The 18,606-nt window shown below is 38.6% G+C and overlaps 2 protein-coding genes across 5 annotated transcripts in view; both read right to left on the bottom strand.

Moving 5' to 3' along the window:
- The window catches only part of cspg4b (chondroitin sulfate proteoglycan 4b), a 31,461-nt gene extending 18,731 nt beyond the window's left edge, over positions 1 to 12,730 (bottom strand). Inside the window, exons 1-3 of the mRNA XM_024275793.2 lie at positions 12,483 to 12,730; positions 6,622 to 6,785; positions 29 to 3,601 (exon numbers count right to left, since the gene is read on the bottom strand). Of these exons, the coding sequence (XP_024131561.1) occupies positions 29 to 3,601; positions 6,622 to 6,785; positions 12,483 to 12,561 (3,816 nt within the window). The 5' untranslated portion in view covers positions 12,562 to 12,730. The remainder of the gene's footprint in view (positions 1 to 28; positions 3,602 to 6,621; positions 6,786 to 12,482) is intronic.
- Positions 12,731 to 13,349: 619 nt separating this feature from the next.
- Positions 13,350 to 18,606, bottom strand: part of si:dkey-193c22.1 (uncharacterized protein LOC567837 homolog) — a 37,718-nt gene continuing 32,461 nt past the window's right edge. The window contains exons 1-9 of one of the 4 annotated variants that reach the window (XM_024274573.2): positions 18,162 to 18,595; positions 17,516 to 17,543; positions 17,286 to 17,435; positions 17,072 to 17,192; positions 16,794 to 16,997; positions 16,634 to 16,717; positions 16,391 to 16,532; positions 14,093 to 14,255; positions 13,350 to 14,015 (exon numbers count right to left, since the gene is read on the bottom strand). In XM_024274573.2, coding sequence (XP_024130341.1) covers positions 13,781 to 14,015; positions 14,093 to 14,255; positions 16,391 to 16,532; positions 16,634 to 16,717; positions 16,794 to 16,997; positions 17,072 to 17,192; positions 17,286 to 17,435; positions 17,516 to 17,517 — 1,101 coding nt within the window. In that variant the 5' untranslated portion in view covers positions 17,518 to 17,543; positions 18,162 to 18,595 and the 3' untranslated portion in view covers positions 13,350 to 13,780. The other 3 variants (XM_024274577.2, XM_024274574.2, XM_024274576.2) reach the window with 3 other exon arrangements.

Here is an 18,606-nt window from a genome sequence, read left to right as displayed (position 1 = left end):
AGGTTTTTCGTGTCACTGAAACACTTACCTCCAACTTAGTGTCGTCAATCTTTACTGGTTTTCCCTCGTCCACCAGTAGAGACTCCAGACGAAGAACGATCGGGGGTCGCTGATGACTTTCCAGATAAACTTTCACCGCCACTCTTTGTTTTAACTCCAGACCTTTAACTTTTACTGTCAAGTTGAAATAATCGGCCAGATGTTTGCTGTCATCGTGCCGATAGGAGATGATTCCCTCCTTTAAGTCATGCTGTGTGAATGATTCCACCTTTGCTTCATTAAAATAGAGGCCTCCAAACTTGGGAGCCTCATCCAGCGTGAAAATGACCTCCTTGTCGTGTCTGATGTCCAGATTTGACACAACGCTGAAAATTCTGTTGGAAAAGGTCACCGATTTCCCCTTTTGAACCAACAAACCAGAATTATTGCCAACCTTCAGGAACGGGTCTTGAGCGCTGATGTCCAAAAGGCTCGAAACAAAGTGTTTTCCGTCAGAGATGAAGAGCACGAACCGACCAGAGCTCGCACCTTTGTGAACGAACAACACCTTTTTGTCTTCTAGATCACTCTGTCGAAACTGGAACAGCTGATGCGCGGTGTCATTGACAAGCACCAGATCTCCCACCGGGATCCCACGCCGCGTGTAGACCAGCTGACCATCATCGAAGTCGGAGTCGGGGTCGTGATAACGCAGATCTTCCACAGTAAGCAACTTCTGTCCGTCTTTTACAACATGGAAAACTTTATCGATTATTCGAATCGGCTTGTGGTCATTTACCAGCTGAATCGAGATGTTGAACCGTCCTTCTTTGGAACCGATTTCATTTTCTGCGATGGAAGACTTAAACTCTTGGCTGGTCGAGGCGATGAAGGAAAAGTCGTCTTGAGTGGATTCACTGTCGTCATGGATGTACATTAACCGCTCCTCCAATATATCCTGATTGGTAAAGAAGAAGATGTTGTCGTAGCTGGCGTTAGAATTGGACTGAGTGATGCGAGCCAGTTTTCCATGTCTGGGGCTGCTGATGACAGTGTAGTACATGTCCTTTGTGCCCAAAGTCTCTGCAAACAAATCATCTTGAGTAATGAGTTTGCTTTCTCCCTCCAGCAGAGACAGCCCCTCGTTTTTGATGAACACATTGTTGATGTCGGCTTTGATGGAGAATTGAAAATCTGAATTTTGCGACTGAGCATGCTTGGAAACCAGCTGGAATTTGAACCTGTCAGTTGTGTCTTCAAAAGGTCTGTCCACTAACACATAATGCACTGTTAGATCCGTTAGGTTTCTTTGACTGAAGGTAGAGTTCTTGGTCAACACTTCGCTGTCGAGAAGAAGCTTTCCTTTCTTTGGGATGGTGAGGACTCGATAGAAAAGCTCATCGTCTGACAGGGTCACGCCTTCAACGGTGGCAAGAAGATAGTCTGAACTAAGCGTCACTTTTCTGACTTTGTCCATGTTGATCATTATGTTCCTCACCAAATGGTATCTGACCCACGACACTGTGATTGGAAAAAGTATTTCTGTGGTTGCTCTCGCTGCTATATGAACTTTGCACTTAAAATATTCCGTAACGTTGGAGGTCTGGACATCTTGAAAAGTGCTGATGTATCTAAGGCGCTCTTTTTCCAGAAGTCTTTGAGAAAATGATTCCGTTTGCCTCCATTCACCGCTTGAGTGAAGCCTCTGAAGTTCTCCAAACTGCGGCGCTTCAGTAACATCATAGCGGATGTCGATAACTTGCTTAACTGCGTTTGTTTTCACAGCCAAGTGCTTTGAACTAATGACAGCCACTTCTCCTTGAAGGACCTCAAGCCCGGTATTGTTGGCGATCTCGTACTCCAGTGTCACAGCCATGACTCTTAAAACCACCGTGTTGCTGACTTTCTCTCCATCGCTAACCCTGAGGACGATTCTGGAGTTACGTACCCCTGTGTGAACATAGTACACCTTCATTTCATCCAAGTCTGCATGTGAAAATGAGGTCACTGCCTTGCCAGGGTTGCTTTCGATTTCCAAATGGCCAGCATCTGCGTTCAGGTTTCCAAGCACGGAGAAAACCAGCTCAGTGCGGTTGCTGTCTATGTCTGTGGCTTTCAGAACCTCTGTGGTGAGGCATTTCTTAGTGTTCTCCAGCAGAACAAAGAGGTTTCCCTCTGGAAGGCTCAGCTCAGGAGCATCGTTGGTAGGTGTCACCGTTATGTTATAGCGGTACAGTCTGTTGTCCTTCAGATAATCGGGAACTTGCTTTCTACTATTACAAAACATGGAAAGCATGAAGAAGTCATCCGGTTCCTCGGAGCCTCCGTGGACGTACATCACTCTGCCGTGCCAGAGATCGAGCATACTGAAGGTGTTCTCCTCCTGGTCTGGGTCAACATCCAGCCTTATTTGCCCTCGAACTGGTTGCTCTTGAATTTTAAACACAACTTGAGACTGTCTGATGCCAAGACTTTTAAAGTCTAAGAAAACTTTGATGTGTTTCGCCTCGAGAGACGCTCGACCACCCTCGGGCACCATGAGGTTTTTAAAGTGCACAAAATTCAACCCATACCTCCTGTCCAAGCCAGCAGCAAAGGTAGACGTGTGAAGGGATGGGGTTGGCGTTACGAAGGGAAAAAGAGGTTGTGGGGTACTTGTGGGACTAGCAGGTGTTGGCAGCTCTGGGGGTCTTTCTGGCTCACAGCCTACAGAGATATCTTTGGTGACTAGAGCGTTAGATAGACCCAACTTAACTCGGTTTACTTCAATGTTCTTGAGGCATCCTTTGAAGGAACCGCCTCTGACACGCTTTCCAGACACAGAAATCAGCCCCATCTTCCTCACTTCTGATCTAATGCCATCGTCCACACCTCCAATAAACATGTAACCCTTCAGGTGGAGTCCTTTTGAGCCAGCCCTGATGCTGCTCTTAAACACCTCTCCGTCCACAGAGAGCTCAAAGCTTCTGGAGCTGAAATGTAATTTAATCGCGTGCCACTTCCTGTCGCTGATGAAAGTGGGTGAACGTAGCTCTATTTTGACTCCACTTTTTCCAATAACAGCTACTGGTAATCCTTCCTGAATCTCCAGAGCCACAAAATCCCCGTCTCGGGCTGAACTGTAGAGGATAATTCCCTCTTTAGCTGACGTGTGCACAACACACTCGAAAACAGCTGCCTGCTGAACTTTCCATGTCGGAAAAGAAATGTACGCGCGAGAGCTGAAGAAGCTGATCGGATCTTCCTCTGTGGCAAAGAACTGGGGGCTGCAGCCTAATGACACTTCATGAACATGTTTGTATCCGGCGTGCGGCCTCAGTGACGACAGCAAGTCGTGTTCATTGAAGACGACCTCCTCCATGCAGCCTCGGAAGCCGGTGAGGTCTCTCGGCAAGTAAAGTCTGTCCAGGCCTCCTGAGCCTCCAACATAGAGACCGTCCACGATGCGGAGATGCTGATGGGTTCCTGGCATCTTCACACTTGTGTGGGAGTTTTTATCAATGGTCAGGGTGATGTTCAGCTGGAAATGATGAACTTCCACATTGTGCCAGGCTAGATCATTGAGGTGGATGCCTCGCTCCGATTCCAGCACTCGTTGTCCGGATCCAAGGTCCACTTTAACCTGAGAAAGGAACACAGATAAGGAGATTGATGTGTGTTAGGTCAAAACTTGCAAAGATGGATGCAAATGCCATTTAGTAGTCCCGCAATAGCTGCAGTGGTTCACAACACAAATACAGCCGGCGTCTGCATGAATATACATTTAAAAGGAAAGTTTTCCTTTTTTTTTTATGATCACTGTTAGCTCCACCTAGAAAGCAGGCGTTTGATTTGGCCTGGGGGCGGGGCTAGCAGGGCAGACTCTTCCTGGAAGAGGCTATTCTCACTTTGTGACATAACAACATGGGTTTTGGAGGGGCTGGTGCTCGGAGCGCAGGTTTTTAGAGGAATAATAAGGACATAATACCTTTTTGGGGTTGTTTATAGACAGGAATGAGCATTATAAGCATTATAATTTACATAAAAGCTCAAAAAGTGGATTTTGCATGATATAGGTCCTTTAATACATAAGTTTTTTTGTCATTTTAATCAAAAGGAACTACAATTAGGTACAAATAAACAAAAAAATAAACATTTTCTTAGAGCTAGCAAAAAACGTTTATTTTTAAATAATTCTATCAAACGGCTTTATAATCATTTTCCCCTTTTCGAATGCTTGTGTAGAACTGTGGATTTTGATGCCTTATCTGATTTTTGTTAAGTAAAAATGACTTGCTGCATGTAACAATCATTTTACAACTTAGTTAAGTTTGTTATTTTTAATTATTTCCCTATTTTTTTGTATTTTGTTGTCTGTTGCTAATTGTAAAGCGAATTGAGCTGCAACAAATAGAAAGTGTTTTTTAGTAATTAAAGCTTGACTGATTTATACTTCTTTAGTACATAAAGAAATAAAATGTTTTTTCTATAGCAACTTACTCAGATAAAGATCCCAAAGTGCTTCAGAATAGTAAACACATAAAATTACAACCATCCATCATACTCAAAACTAAAAAGACTAAAAAAGTAAAATACAATAAAAAATGACTAACCATCCCCATGTCAGGTCTAAATAAGATGTTTTTTTTGTGCCAGATTTGTTTAGTGTTTCCTTCCAAAGATAGGGATTTATCAAACAACACTTCTAGGTTTCTGGCATTCGACTGGACAGATGAGCTCAGAGAGCCGAGGTGTTGTTTGATGGAAGAGATTTTGAGGCCGTAGCTGCACTAGGGGGCGGTAGCAGTGCAGCGGTAGGGCGGTCGACTCCTGATCGATTGAATAATGTGGGTTCGATTAACGCCTTGCCCACCCATGTGTCGATGTGTCCTTGGGCAAGACCTTGCGCTAGTAAAATATTACAACACATTCTCACTCCTTACTTGTCACATGCCAACTCATGGTTAAGGACCCGACTGCGTCAATAATTGACGTTTTGAGCGTCCCCAACATTCAGGCTGCAAACAGCGACCGGGATGTGGACCACACCGGTATCCTAACCCTAATCCAGTACCGGAGAGTCAGTACTGGACGCAGTCCAGTAACGGTTCCGATGCAATACCAGGTCTGGATGCGGTACCAGACGCAGACCAGGCTAGGGTTAGGGGACTGGTACCGGCTGCATCCCAAAGTTCGGTCTGCATTGAAAAGTTAAGTTTTTAAAGTTTTCAAAATGTAGTTTTAGTGTCTTCAATATATGTTTATCCTGTTCAGCGACCTAAGGTGTGTTTTGGATTTTGGCCCCCTGTGTGATTGAGTTTGACACTCCTGCTTTACATGAAATGTATTATACAAATAAACTTGCCTTTCCTTACAAGTATACACCATTTACTATTTTGCTTCTTTGGGGCAAAATCCCTGTTTCTGACCATTTAGGTGTGAATAATAAATAACCATGACTAAATGATTGTTAAAGAATCCAATAAATTGGTCAAGATACAGTCTGTTTCAGGGAAGGAACAATAAAGCAAAATGTCATCAGCATACAAATGATAGGAAATGGGGTTTAATTTAGAGATTTTCTTCTTAAAAACAATGATTTTTTTCCTATTTTAGGCTACATTTTTGCAGTATAGTAAGTGAAAAGAAATCAATGTTTTTTTTTAACTGAAGACCGATGACCTGGATGACTGAATCTACACAGACAGGAAGTAAACTTCATATTTCTGCACACAGTTAAAATGCATCCGTTGGCAAAGAAAGAGAATAAAGACACTAAGATTATAAGACAAATAGTGTAAAAAAAAAGGTTTCCAGACTGATGATGATTTCACCAGTCATCAAAACAGGGAGCTTTGTCTGTGATTCAGAGCAGGAAGAGCATGATTACGCCTTCGCCCGCGTTCATGTCCACACAGCATCACTTCACTATCTCCGGCTAATGCTGCATTTAGGTGACATGCTTGTCAAGGCTTGCTGCTGAGCTGAACATGCATGGATTTCCAGGGAGCAACTGACTCACACAGACCCCAAGCTTGAAAAACGGCGACCGGAGCCAGTTTCAAAAGGCGGGAGAAGCGGCGTTCGCTCCTTGTGCTCACTGAGGCGCGAAAAAGGAAAGAAATTCAACAACATTTGTCAGTGGGATTCGTTCCCAGCAGGAGAAAACTTTCTGCAAATACAATCATGAAGATGATTTTTGTTCAAAACACAAAAGATATAGTGTGTTTAAAGTGCATATATGCGTCTTTTGTAGCACAAACGCCCATTTACAGCATTGTAGGTTGATGATATATTGTGGACCTGTGGTGCATTTTTGTATTCAAGCCCAAAATACAACTTAAATAAAAGCACTTTGAGCATTTTTTTTAGATTAATTATGGATTAATTTAGCTTGGAGCAGGCAGATGTGCTCATTTTATAAATGCTAAATTATTTCATCATCACAGCCATTTCTAAAAAGCAGTTAACAACACGAACAAGGGAAAAATAAACACACACATTGAGACCGCGAAGCTGTCAGCTAAGATTAACGCTCGCAGTGGTTTGCCGTTTGCCGTGCACGCACCAAAACACAAGGATCTTTTGTCTTGCGCATGCTTCCGTACTCTGACATATGCAGGAACACATGTGCTCATGTGCAGCGGCCAAAGATGTACCCACCTGCAGGCGGCCGGCGACGAACTCCAGTAGCAAGTAGTTGGGCTGGCCGGCGGCGAGGAACAGCAGGCCGTCGGTGCTGGACGTCCGGAAGCGAACGCGGAGCGCATTCTGGTCGGACGACTCCGTGGCCTTGAGCTGCACAAAGCCGTCACCGTAGAAGGAGGCTGGAGGGGAGGCATTAAAGAGGGAAGCATCCTTAAAAACCGTCACGACTGACATTTTTCTGAAGCAAACCAAAAGGCTTTTGAACAACTCCATCATAACCTAAGAATAATCGCCTTTATTCGGTTTTATTTAATGAGAATAAGGTGAATAAAATACAAACACAAAACACATAGACTCCTGGTGTAACAACACAAATTCAGCTCCATCTGTTTAGAAAGGATGCCTGTAAAATGGCTCGGATTTGCTACGTTTAGCTTTCATGGCGAGTTCTGTGTTGACAGTATGTGCTCAACCATAATAGCTTACATGCTTTCCAGTACAACAGTACAATTACTTCAGCTTTAAAGCTCAACTTGAAGAATAATAAGCACCCAAAGGATGTGGAAAAATGCCTCCTTTGCCGCTTTAGCAGAAACTTTTCCTGGATGCTCTAAAAAAATGACACCCATGACGTTTAAAGGCATTTGACTTTAATAACAGTAAACAAAGAGAAGCGGTGGATGTGGAGGTGTCTCGCAGGAGCGGGACGAGTTGAGGCCTGCTCAACCCTGACGGGAACCTTAAAGCTGAACATGAAAGGCTCTGACGTCCCGACGTTGTCTGAAGCCTCATGCTGGAGAGAGCCGGATGGACCCAGCTGTTTCTTCAACCTCACCTCCCTGCCATTTCACGTCGCCCTGTAATCTGAACTAACAGGATCTGAAGACTTTTGAGACGGGGCCACGACCCGAAACCACCAGTTTTTAACGAGCACAACTCATTTGTCCGAAAGGTCAAAAGACCTCTGTCAGTCAGAGGGAGATGTAATGCTAATGAGGAATCAGAGAAGTACAGACGCCCTTGCTTTAAGAACAGTTTCTGTCTTGGAAAAAAAAAAATCTCATCATGAATGTTTTTCAAAAGTTAAATAATCTCAATTTAAAAAAATCATTGCTTAATGACTAGAATTTTGTTCTCAAATTAAGAATTCTTGTTTTTTTTTATTTATTTTTTCTTGTTTAAATATTTATTATTTCAAATTTTAAGAACTTTTGACTTATTCCTAAAGATGGCTTGTTTACGCAGGGATTAAGTTAAAAAGAAAAGACAGGAAATCAAAGCAGTTTATCTTTGCATTCAAGATTTATATTTTCTAAGAAAACAATTAAAACTTAATCTTTAAAGACACACTCCAATGAAAATAGTGGATGAGGGACATATAAATAAAAAAAAATTGGCTCAAAATTGCATTTCTGAGTCTTTTTTCAACTTAATGTGAATCAGGAGCAGATGCAAAAATTTGGGTAAAAAAAAGAGTGTATTTGTGGTGTGTAAGCTGGGTGGGCTTGATGACGTCATCAAGGGTTAGTAACATCGGAATCTGAAGACACTCCACGCTGAGGGCTAAATTAGGGGTAGGGGAGGAATTCTGATACGGCCGTAGACAAACAGATCCATGTATGTGTAATCTGGCTCAAAACAGCTGGATAGCTCCAAAATTGCTCGCCATTTTTGTTGTGCTGCTAATGTTAGGTTGGGGGTGTGAGGGGCTGTAAGCTAGCAGGAGAACATGTACCAGCGTTTAGAGGTGAAATTCTGATAAACTTGTGCATCTCTGGAGAAACTACGTTGTAGAAAACCACAAAGCTTTGTTGATTTTGGCTAAAAACAACATAATTGTAATTAAAAGGGAAAACTTTAAAAATAGATCAAACGATGATAAGAGTTGGACTAAAAAGAAAACCACATTTTTTCTGTTTCATTAAAAAATCATTATTATAGATTTGCATGTTTTGAAAAAAATAGTAAGTTTTTTTTTAACAAATATGTACAGATATGGACATAATTTGCAAATCAAATCGATTTGATTCGATTCACCAGAGCCTGAATCAAATTGGTTCAAATTTAAAAAAAAAATTTCCAGTTTGAATCAGTGAACTATTTCGACAAGGATAGCAAAGTGCTAAACTTCCATCATTTCTGCCTCTATTTGTTTTGCCCCGCCCTCGTAATTCTTGACCAATGACTGAATAGATCTTTAATCATGTGGTTTTGTTTAAAAGCTTTGGTCCAAATCAGAGAAGCAGCTCGACAGTCTGAATGCAGACCAAAAACAAGGTTTAGGACTCGATTTGGACCGAATTAATTTTCAGGTCTGATTCACCCTAAATTATTTATGAATATACGTCATGTAAATCAATTTAATATTTATGAAAAGTTATAGAATAACTACAGCGTGGCTGCCACAATTAGTCGACTAATCAACAACTAATTGACTATTAAAATAGTTGACAATAAATTTAATAGTCGATTAGTCATTTCTTTATATTATATGGAGTTGAAGTGTAGTAAAGTTGTAAGTTATAATGGCAATATGGCAGCTTTTTGGACTATTTTGGCATTTATTAAGGTTTTTTAGGCTATTTTAGCTAATATTTTAGCTACATGATAGCTATTTTGGCTAATTTTGGATTTTTTGTATTTTTAGGCCATTTTGGAGTTTAGCTAGTATTTCAGCTGCATGCTAAATATTTTAGGCCTTTATTTTTGCTTTAGGCTATTTTGGAGTTTAGCTAATATTTTAGGTATATGCTAGCTGTTTTGGCTAATTTTGGCCTTTTTTTTGTTTATTAGGTTAATTTGGCATTTAGCTAATATTTTAGCTGGCTATCAGCTTCAGCGTTTTCAGCTATTAGCTTCAGCAATTTCAGCTATCCTTTTCAGCATTTTTAGCTATTAGCACTAGCATCTTCAGCGGCCAAATTCAGCTTACAGCATTCACACTAGCATTGTTGCAGGTAATGCTATATATCTAGTTTATAGTTAGTTTCAGCCTAATGATGGTTTAGATGTGTGTTTTACATCCATTTTGCGCATGACCCAATTAGTCGACTAATTGGAAAAAATAATCAGTGATTAATCGACGATTAAAACAATTGTTTGTGGCAGCACTAAACTACAATATCATCGTTTTTCTGTTCATAAGCTACTATCATTCCTCTTTTTTCTCCTCTCAGTGCCTTGGGGGGTAAAGCCGTTCCCAGCTGGCTTTCACCTTGAGGCAGGACCCTCCCTGAACAGGTCACTAGTCCATCACAGGGTCATCACCGACGCACAACGATTCACTCCAACATCAGCTACCAGTTTAGTATCACAAAGTAGCCTAAAGACGGCTGTTTGGTCTGCAAAAGGAGGCCACAGCGCCCACAGACAAAAGAGTTATAAAAAAGGCAACCAACTGGCTCAAACCGAGAGCCTTCTGGCTGCGAGGCTGCCTGTCACAGCCTCTAACAAGGGCAATAACTCTGAGAGCTGAGTTTCCAATTGCTTTCAGTTAAAATTCTCATTCGGGTGTAGAAACTGTGAAATGCAGCTGGAAATGAGCGCAAGTGCTGGCCCCACAGGCGTGCAGAATGTAGCATCACTAATCCTGCATGACTGTCCTTTCTCAGCTATACACACATCACGCTCATTGATTTGAATGGTGATCTGTGCAAAACAAAGACTAAAAGCATTCTGGGGAAAAAATAAATAATCACGAAGAATAAAACGGCAGAGGCAGACTCCGAACGTCATCGGGACAAAGTTGCATGTTGGGGAAAATAAAAGTCTTGTTTTTCGTCCCATTTCTGTTGGGGGGGCTGTTGTTTCTGCTTTTTTAAGGGCTGAAACAACCACACATTAGAAGGCATGTAAATGAAAGAGCACAGCAGATCAGAGAACAATACAGCCGTGTGAATGCGTTCTTCACCGCGCGGAAACAGGAGGTGTTTCACGTGTCGTCCTGTAATCTACATGTCAGCAGGAGTTTTTGAGCACCGGGGGACCTTTTTTTGTGCAAGATTTCACAAATCTTCGCCTTAAAAGAAAAAAAACAAAAAAACCATTGACCTTTTTAGCAAACACTGGCCTACAGTTAATTTGTAGAGCAAGACCAGAGCCTGTCACTGCATGTGTGTTCAGTTCAAACAACAAAATCACAGATTCAACTTGACTGAAGCGACTCCAGCTTTTCTGTCTGATGCTGATGTTCCGTCAAAGCTGGGGAGGGAAATGTTTAGGGCAAAGTTTGACTTCATTATATTAAAGAAACACTTAAATTTAAAAAGACAGCATCCTTAAATTCACTAAAATAATCAAATTCAGGGTTAAAAGGGGTTAATTGATCAGGCTGGGTATTGACAATAGTTTCCAGAATCGATTTGATTCGATTCACCAGAGCCTGAATCAATTAATTCAAATTTTTGAAAATTCTTTCAATCCTCTTAATTTTCACATTTAGACACATTTGTTTAGAAATACATTAATAATCTCTATATAAGCTTTGAATATATTGATATTAATCTGATCCAGTTCACATACTATAAAATGTATTCGTGAAATAACGAGATTGTTAATACCATACAGTGTTACATGGATTCTCAAACAGAAGCTCCAATAATTGTTCTGCCTCTCCTGGAGGGCGTTTCAGTTTGACCACTAGGTGGCGATCGCATTATGTCATTACTCTTTATTCAAGAAGAAGAAGAAAGATGCGCAAAAAAATGTTTTAGACCACAATAGGTTACTTTGAAAAATATTTATTCAAGAATTTGGAAAATTAATGCCTCTGAGTTTATAAAAATGTTAATTTAGTCAGTAAAGTATGTTTAGGTCAACCGAGCGTTAGCATTAGCCGTCCTATGGGAAATCCCGTTATACGTTAGCAAAATAAAAGTGGGCTTCATCATTATGCGTTAGATAAATCTCTACTTCTATTGATCGACTATTGATCTATTCAGATAATCAATTTTATTAACCCAGCAATACAAATTAAGTTGAAATTTAATTAATTTATTGAATTTTTCACAATGGAAGAAAAGGTTCCTCAGAAAAAAAGTCAAAAATTCTTACCCTCTTTGGAAGATTTTCTTCAAATGAGAAAATAAGAAAAATATTTTTACCAAGAATTCTTATTTTAAGAAAAAAAAAATATTATCACTGAGACATTTATTAAAAACTAATTTAAGAAATTATTTTCTTGGAAGACAAACTATTTTTCCAACTTTCTTTAGATTCATAGTTCATTTTCTGTTTAAAATTTATTACGAATTTAAAAAATAAAAGTAGTTCACCTTTCAGATTTGTTTACTCATTTGGTTGGGCTAAGATTTTTACACCGGATGACTTCCTGACACAACCCTGAATTTATCCGGGCTGGGGACGGGCACAGGGAGACCCAGACTTAAAGGGTTAAGAGTTTTGGCAAACAATTTGTCATTTTTAAATAAAATTAAGCAAATATTTAGTCAAATTATGAGTTTGAGAATTTAAGGTGAACTTATAATTATTAGTACTTCATAATATTGTAGAAAATATGTAAATTTTAAACAACAAAATAGAAGAAACTGCAACAACATAAAATGCTTTGCTCTTCTTTATGAATGCATAAAATGCTTTTTTTGTTTTTAACCCAGCTCTGTATTGCAGGATTTATTTGTTTTCCATTTGTGGATTTGCTCATATATTTATATATGTAGCATAAATAGACACAAAAAGGTCTAAAATGCAAATAAATACACACAAAAAATGACATTTTTACTGAACTAGTATAAGAAAAAGTGATCAAACTTAAGCAGTTTGTGAGTATAATTCGCATATAAACACACCAGAGTATAAACAACTCCTGCAGGCTTTGATTTTAGTGGTAAAGAAGTCCAAAAAGTAGGAATGTTTACCTCCCCACACCAGTCGGAGCAGGAGCGACCACCAAAGAAGTCCGCACAGCCACAACTTGTTCTTCGCCGCGGGCTCCATTTTCTCCTCGTCTTGTTGGAAACATTAATGTTTCTCGCTGCGCAGTTACATATTTACCGGGGTGTTTCGCTGCTTCACGCTCCTCTGAACGTCAAGCAGCCGAGAAACTCCGTTAAAACGGTGAGAAGACGGAGAGAACGTGCGGCGGCTGCTCCTCGGTAGAGAGGTCTCTCCAAACCACGCCCCCACACGCTTTTCAAAATAAAAGCCGAGTGCAGGAAAGTATTCATTTCCATGAAAAAGTTAAATTATATTTTAAGATAATTTAATAATTCTTGTTTTTTCATCTCAGTAAACACTTTTTTTAAAAAGTCAGATTAGTCAAAATTATGAATACATAGGTAGCTGACCCACTCCAGTAAAAATCACATTTTTGTTTTTTTTTTAACATATTTTTCTCATGATGGATGACATATACTGAGCAAATGAAGCTCACAATTGCATTTTCAACTATTTTTTTATTTAAATCATTGGGAATTAGGAGCAGAAAAAAATGTATAGCTTAAAAAAAGTGATTTTTTTTTTTCCTGCAGAAACTATGTTCTACGGAATGCTGTTGATGCCGTTGTTTCAATTGCAACTCTCCTTGTTTTGAGTGTAAAACTTTAAACATTTTGCATTCTCAAAAAAAACATTTTGTAATAGAAACTGGAAAAAATGCACTTGCTTTAATTCATGTTCGTTTGTAACCTTATGTGTTTGTCATCATGTTTCCCAAATGTACATCCCGTTTCTGGAATTTTCAAGAGAAAGAAAATGATACGAAAAATAAACCAAATTAATGCAGCTTCAGTAATTCACAAGTTGATTTAATTGATATTTCCTTATAATTAAATAATTACAATGCTACAAAAATGAACACCTTTTACATGAAAAAATATACAGTTCTTTAACCTCCCATTGGTTCTGGGAGCAGAAGTGTGATTTAAAACAAATGTTTTTTCTTCATTATAACAGGTGTAAAAGCCTTGAGTTTATATTCAGTCTCTAAGGTAAAAATACTGCAAACATTTGTTTTATTTACCATCTTTAAGTTATTAGATAATCTCTAATGGACTTTTAGAAAAAAAGTGTTTTTCAGAGCAGATTATTGGTTAATTAAACTGAGATTTACATATGAATCTACAACTTTTGAAATGGTTTATTCTGATTGTCAGATTCATTCTATGAAATACTGTCTTTAAATGTTGGGTACTTTCAGCTTCAAACTGAGAGGATGTCAGCAGGTTTCCATGAACGTCCTGAACTCCTGCTTGATAATTCTGTAGATCCGCTGGTAGAGGCGCCGGTTGGACAGCATCAGGTCGGTGGCGATGTCCGTGTGACTGACGTCAGGAAGCAGGTGGAGAGACGCCTTCACAGAACGAGAGGCGAGGATCTCCGAGAGCTTTGAGGAGGATTCGAACGGAACGACCACGTCGTTGATCCCATGGAGCAAAGCAAAGCGAGGCAGTCTGGGAGAAACAGAAACAAAAAAGCCAAACAGACGACAGACTGACTCACACATACACACGACGTCTTTGTGTCTCACCTGCCGAGCTTCTCCTGGCTGAGCTTCTTCACCACACAGGTGGGGGAGTACAGAGGGAAGTTTTCCTCGCCGGTCATGGCGTTGTGCATCGCAGACACAAACTCAATCCCTCTCGTCTTCTCGTGCTGATAGTGGTCCATGATGTCATAAACCCCACTCAGACCTGCACAGGAATTATGATCAAAATATATCATTTAACATTTCAATGTTATTTCCTGTTCTGATTTATTGTTTATTGATTAAAATGTATTACGAGGTCTTTTTTAATTGTTTTTTAACACTTTATAATTTGCTTTAATAATTAATTAATCTTAAAAACTTCTTTTTCGTGGCAATGCTGGATATGCTTCATTTTAGTACAACCCCAGCTTCTATTTTTCACTCATATTTTTCATTATATAACACAATAACTGCAGAAAGAACCTGAAATTTCACAAAATATTCAATTCCATGTGGTAAATTTTGTTATTTTTTACGCAAAAATCACAAAATTTAGATGAAAAAGTTTTTATATTTTATAATAAAAGAGACAAAATAAAAATGTATAAATCTAAATACAGTGAAAAGACAAAACAAGTTGAAACATGTCTAAAAAAAACAGTCAAAAGCTTCAATAAACTATAAACAAAGTTTCCAGGATTTATTCAATTTATCATGATAGCGTGTTTTAAAACTAACTTCAAAAATATAAAACATTTTTGAAATCAAATTTTGAGTGAAAACTATATGAATGGGGGGTCTGTGTGTCAGTTCAGACACTAGTGAGTGTTAAATTAAACCGATATGACTTTTAGCTTTTATTAAGCAAAAAATGTTCTTTGTAATGAAGTGAAAACTTTTTTTTTTTTTTAGACATGCCAGGATTTTTCTGCAGGTTAGTTAGGCACATATATGGAGCAGGACACTGTGTATGGAGTGATTTTTATGCCACCATATTGCACGCAAAAGTCACAGTTTTGATTTTTCTAAATTGCAAACAAAACGTAAAGTGTTAAGAATAAAACTTCATAATTTACAAATTAAAATATTTTCTTTTAATTTAGAGTTTTAAATTTGTAAAATTTCGATCTCAAAACTTTGACTTTTGCTTGTAAGATAGTGGCACAAGAATCCCTCCATACCTGTGTGCTGTCGTCACGGCCCAGCTAGTGGTCTAGGACCTGGATCCACCTCCACCTGCAGCAGACACCCCGCTCGGCTCGGATATTTATTCCCCGACCTGCTGCAGCATGCTGCCTCGCTTTAATGTTTTCTATTAGACGTTGCAAAAGAAATCGTTGCTTTATCTTCTGGATCACAGCAGCTCTTGACTCAACTCCCACTTCTGTTGCCATTACATGAAAAGCAATAAAAAGGCAAACACCTCCCTGACTGGAGAGTTTCCTGTTCTTTAGCTTTTCTAGGTTAGAAATTTAACATGATATTTTACTTCTAGATAAAAATGTTAATGAATCACAAAGATATATTTTCAATGTATTTAAAGTTAAAGATGCTCAGTTGATGAGAGGCTCCCTGAATTCATTTAAAATGAAATGTAAAAAATCAGGCTGCATTTGTGAACCCTTATGATAACATTAAATGCAAATGAACTATTTAATTTTTCTTTTTTTTTTCCAGGACTCGGCTTGTGACTTGGAAAGACAGAACCTTTTTCAATTGCAGTATCCAAACTCTGGAATACTCAGATCCCCCAGTGAAAACTGGATTTTGACTCAGATTAAGTCATCCAGCTTGTTTATTTTTTATTTTTTTTATTTATTTATTGTTATCTTTTTCTTTTATTATTTAGTAATTTGATTTATATTTGAATGTATGTTTAGCAATTCTGTTTTTATAGGTGCTCTTTAAACTGATTGATAGATTTTCACTTTTTCTAAAAATAAAACAGAAATACATTTGTACCAAAATTACAGTGATTTTTGTATTTAAACAGCAAAAATAAAATGAAGAAAAAGTCTGTCTAGAAACAAAAAAACTTTTATCAACATGAAATCTGGGTTCACATTAAATGTTACAATATTCACTATTTATTACTCACTCTAAATTTTTAAATGTAATTATTTTGAACAGAAAAATAACACCAGTCTATTTCAGAAGTACAAATCTCTTCATTTCATTTACAGTCAACATTTTAGAAACGAAGGGTCACATGACAGTGTTTCCACAAACTTATGATGGAATTTATCCAATCAGAATCAAGAAACTGAACAGTTTTAAAACGTATTATTGATTTTATGATTTTTAGACATTTAAAAGCCCACAGGCCAGACTTTGGACGTGCCTGGTTTAGATGCTCACCAATAACTCCTCGTATGGACCGTGTGATGAGCTCCTGCTTCTCCGACTCGATGAGAAGCTCCTCCCTTCCGTCAGCCAGAAACAGGGTGGTGAGTGCACACAAGTGTGCACCCGCTGAATGACCAACTAAGACAACTTTGTCCTAAAGAATGCAGATCGGTGCTGTTTTAACTGAATATGACTTATTAAAATACTAATTTTGGTCAAAATAACAGATCCAGAGATTTGTGAAGGAAGTTTTACTTTGTCAAAGTTGAACCGAGGTCCGTTTTCTTGGGCCCAAATCAAGCAGTCAGCAACGTCTTGGACCATCCCCACAACATTCCCCTGATAACCAGATGAAAGCGACATTCAATTCACTTCTATGACTATTGTCTTCGGTGTCATGTTGTGTAGTTCTTACCTTTGGATATATGCTGTAATCTGGACAAACAACAGTTGCATTTAGTTCATTTGCCATCTGCCGGGCCAGCAGACAGTAAATGGATCTCGACCCGGAGCTCCACGCCCCACCGTAGACGAAAACCACCAGAGGTGTGGGCGTGTCTTCAGATTTTGGAGGGAAATACAAGTCCAGCTTGTTGCGTCTGCGGCCAAAAACGAGACCCTAGAAAACCAAATGGCATACTCACACATTTGTACTCACATACACAAAAATAAAATATAAAAAAATCAACAGACCTTTTGGAAATGTTTAAGGTTTTCCTTATTGCTATACCATGAAGTCAGCTGATAGTACAACCTGATGTACTTCAAGTAATTGAGGAGGTCCAGCGTAGCTATGGTCAAACGATATATCCGCCTGATCAGGGAGATGAAATCAAAACAGACTCTGATCAATACTTAACATGAAAAGATTTGACCTGTTTTGGGGACAACATGTCTAACTCATCACCTTGGATTTGCAGCTTCTAAGTACTTCATATATCCCGGTTTGTCAGGCCAGCCCATAATCCACTGACAGACGATGCAGAATACATAAAGCAAACCCATAAACAGGAGGACCAGAGTCACCGACATACACATGAGGTTCTCCATCCAGCACCTGCAAAAGTAAAAAAAAGAGATGAATCAATTCTTTTTAATGAAACTTCCATTAAAAATTTGGATTTAAGGGGGTCTCACATGATTTAGTCGGGTCCAATCGCTTCGTCTACAAACAAAATTACAAATAATTGTAAAAACATTGTAAAATATGCTCGTAAATATGTTAATTTTTGCTAAATTATAATACCTTTATCAACAATTTGTCAATGTTTGAAATATATATTAAATATTTGATAAATTACTGAAAACTTAAAATTAAAGTTGTGTGTTCTTCATAAATACTTTTTATGTAGTAAAAACTATATTACTGGATAAAATCACATCCTTTCCAAAGTTCCTGTTGAAGAAACCATAGACTTAATATACAAGAAACTTGTAAAAATATTACTGCAGTCATACAATTGACCAGTGCGACCTCTAGTGGAACTGCAAGCAATTACAGCATCACCTAGAAAAACATTTTTTAAAGGAAAACATTAATTTGCACACCTATTAATGCAAGACTACAATTGAGATTTAGGTTAAGAGAACATAACATGTTTATAAAAGTTTAAAGATTTGGAAATACATTAAATTTAGCTATTTAAGTTAGTTTTCTGGGCTCTGTTGTCATGAAAGTAATATAAAAAAGAGAAGATGCAACCTGTAGCTCAAAAAACAGTCCGTCCTATGATATAAATCTATATTAACGACGGTAAATTTTCTGTATGATGTTATGACTGACCGGTGTGCACCTTTGGACTGAATCTGCAGTTTACCGGCGACTTTTCCGGTTTATTTCAAAGAGTAGCAAACACAGCAAGAGAGCAGAGCGTGTTTAGACCAAGTAGGCGGGACTACGCTGTGATTGGTGGTTTGCTACCAGCTAGGCACTTGATTGGTTTAACATTTTAACATGCTGTCAAAACATGAGTCAACTTTCCGTTTCCGTTCAATAAACACTTTAAAGTATTTTACTTGTCGTGATCAAACTGTATTTATGGTATCAAGCAATTCACCCTTAAATTAATAAAATATTTGTTCTCAGACTTAAATCTTTGTAGCATTTCTCCATTTGGTGGTGATTTAGCAGAAAGGTGGAGCATAAACGGTAGGTTATCATCTTGTTGTGAAAAACGTCTCTGTTCTGATGAACCGGAAGTACAAGCAAAAGACCGGATCAGCGGAAA

Source organism: Oryzias melastigma, linkage group LG9, assembly GCF_002922805.2.
Source record: "Oryzias melastigma strain HK-1 linkage group LG9, ASM292280v2, whole genome shotgun sequence".
NCBI classification, from domain to species: Eukaryota; Metazoa; Chordata; class Actinopteri; order Beloniformes; family Adrianichthyidae; genus Oryzias; species Oryzias melastigma.
The sequence above is the reverse complement of the archived record's forward strand: the minus strand, read 5'-3'. Positions and strand labels throughout refer to the sequence as shown.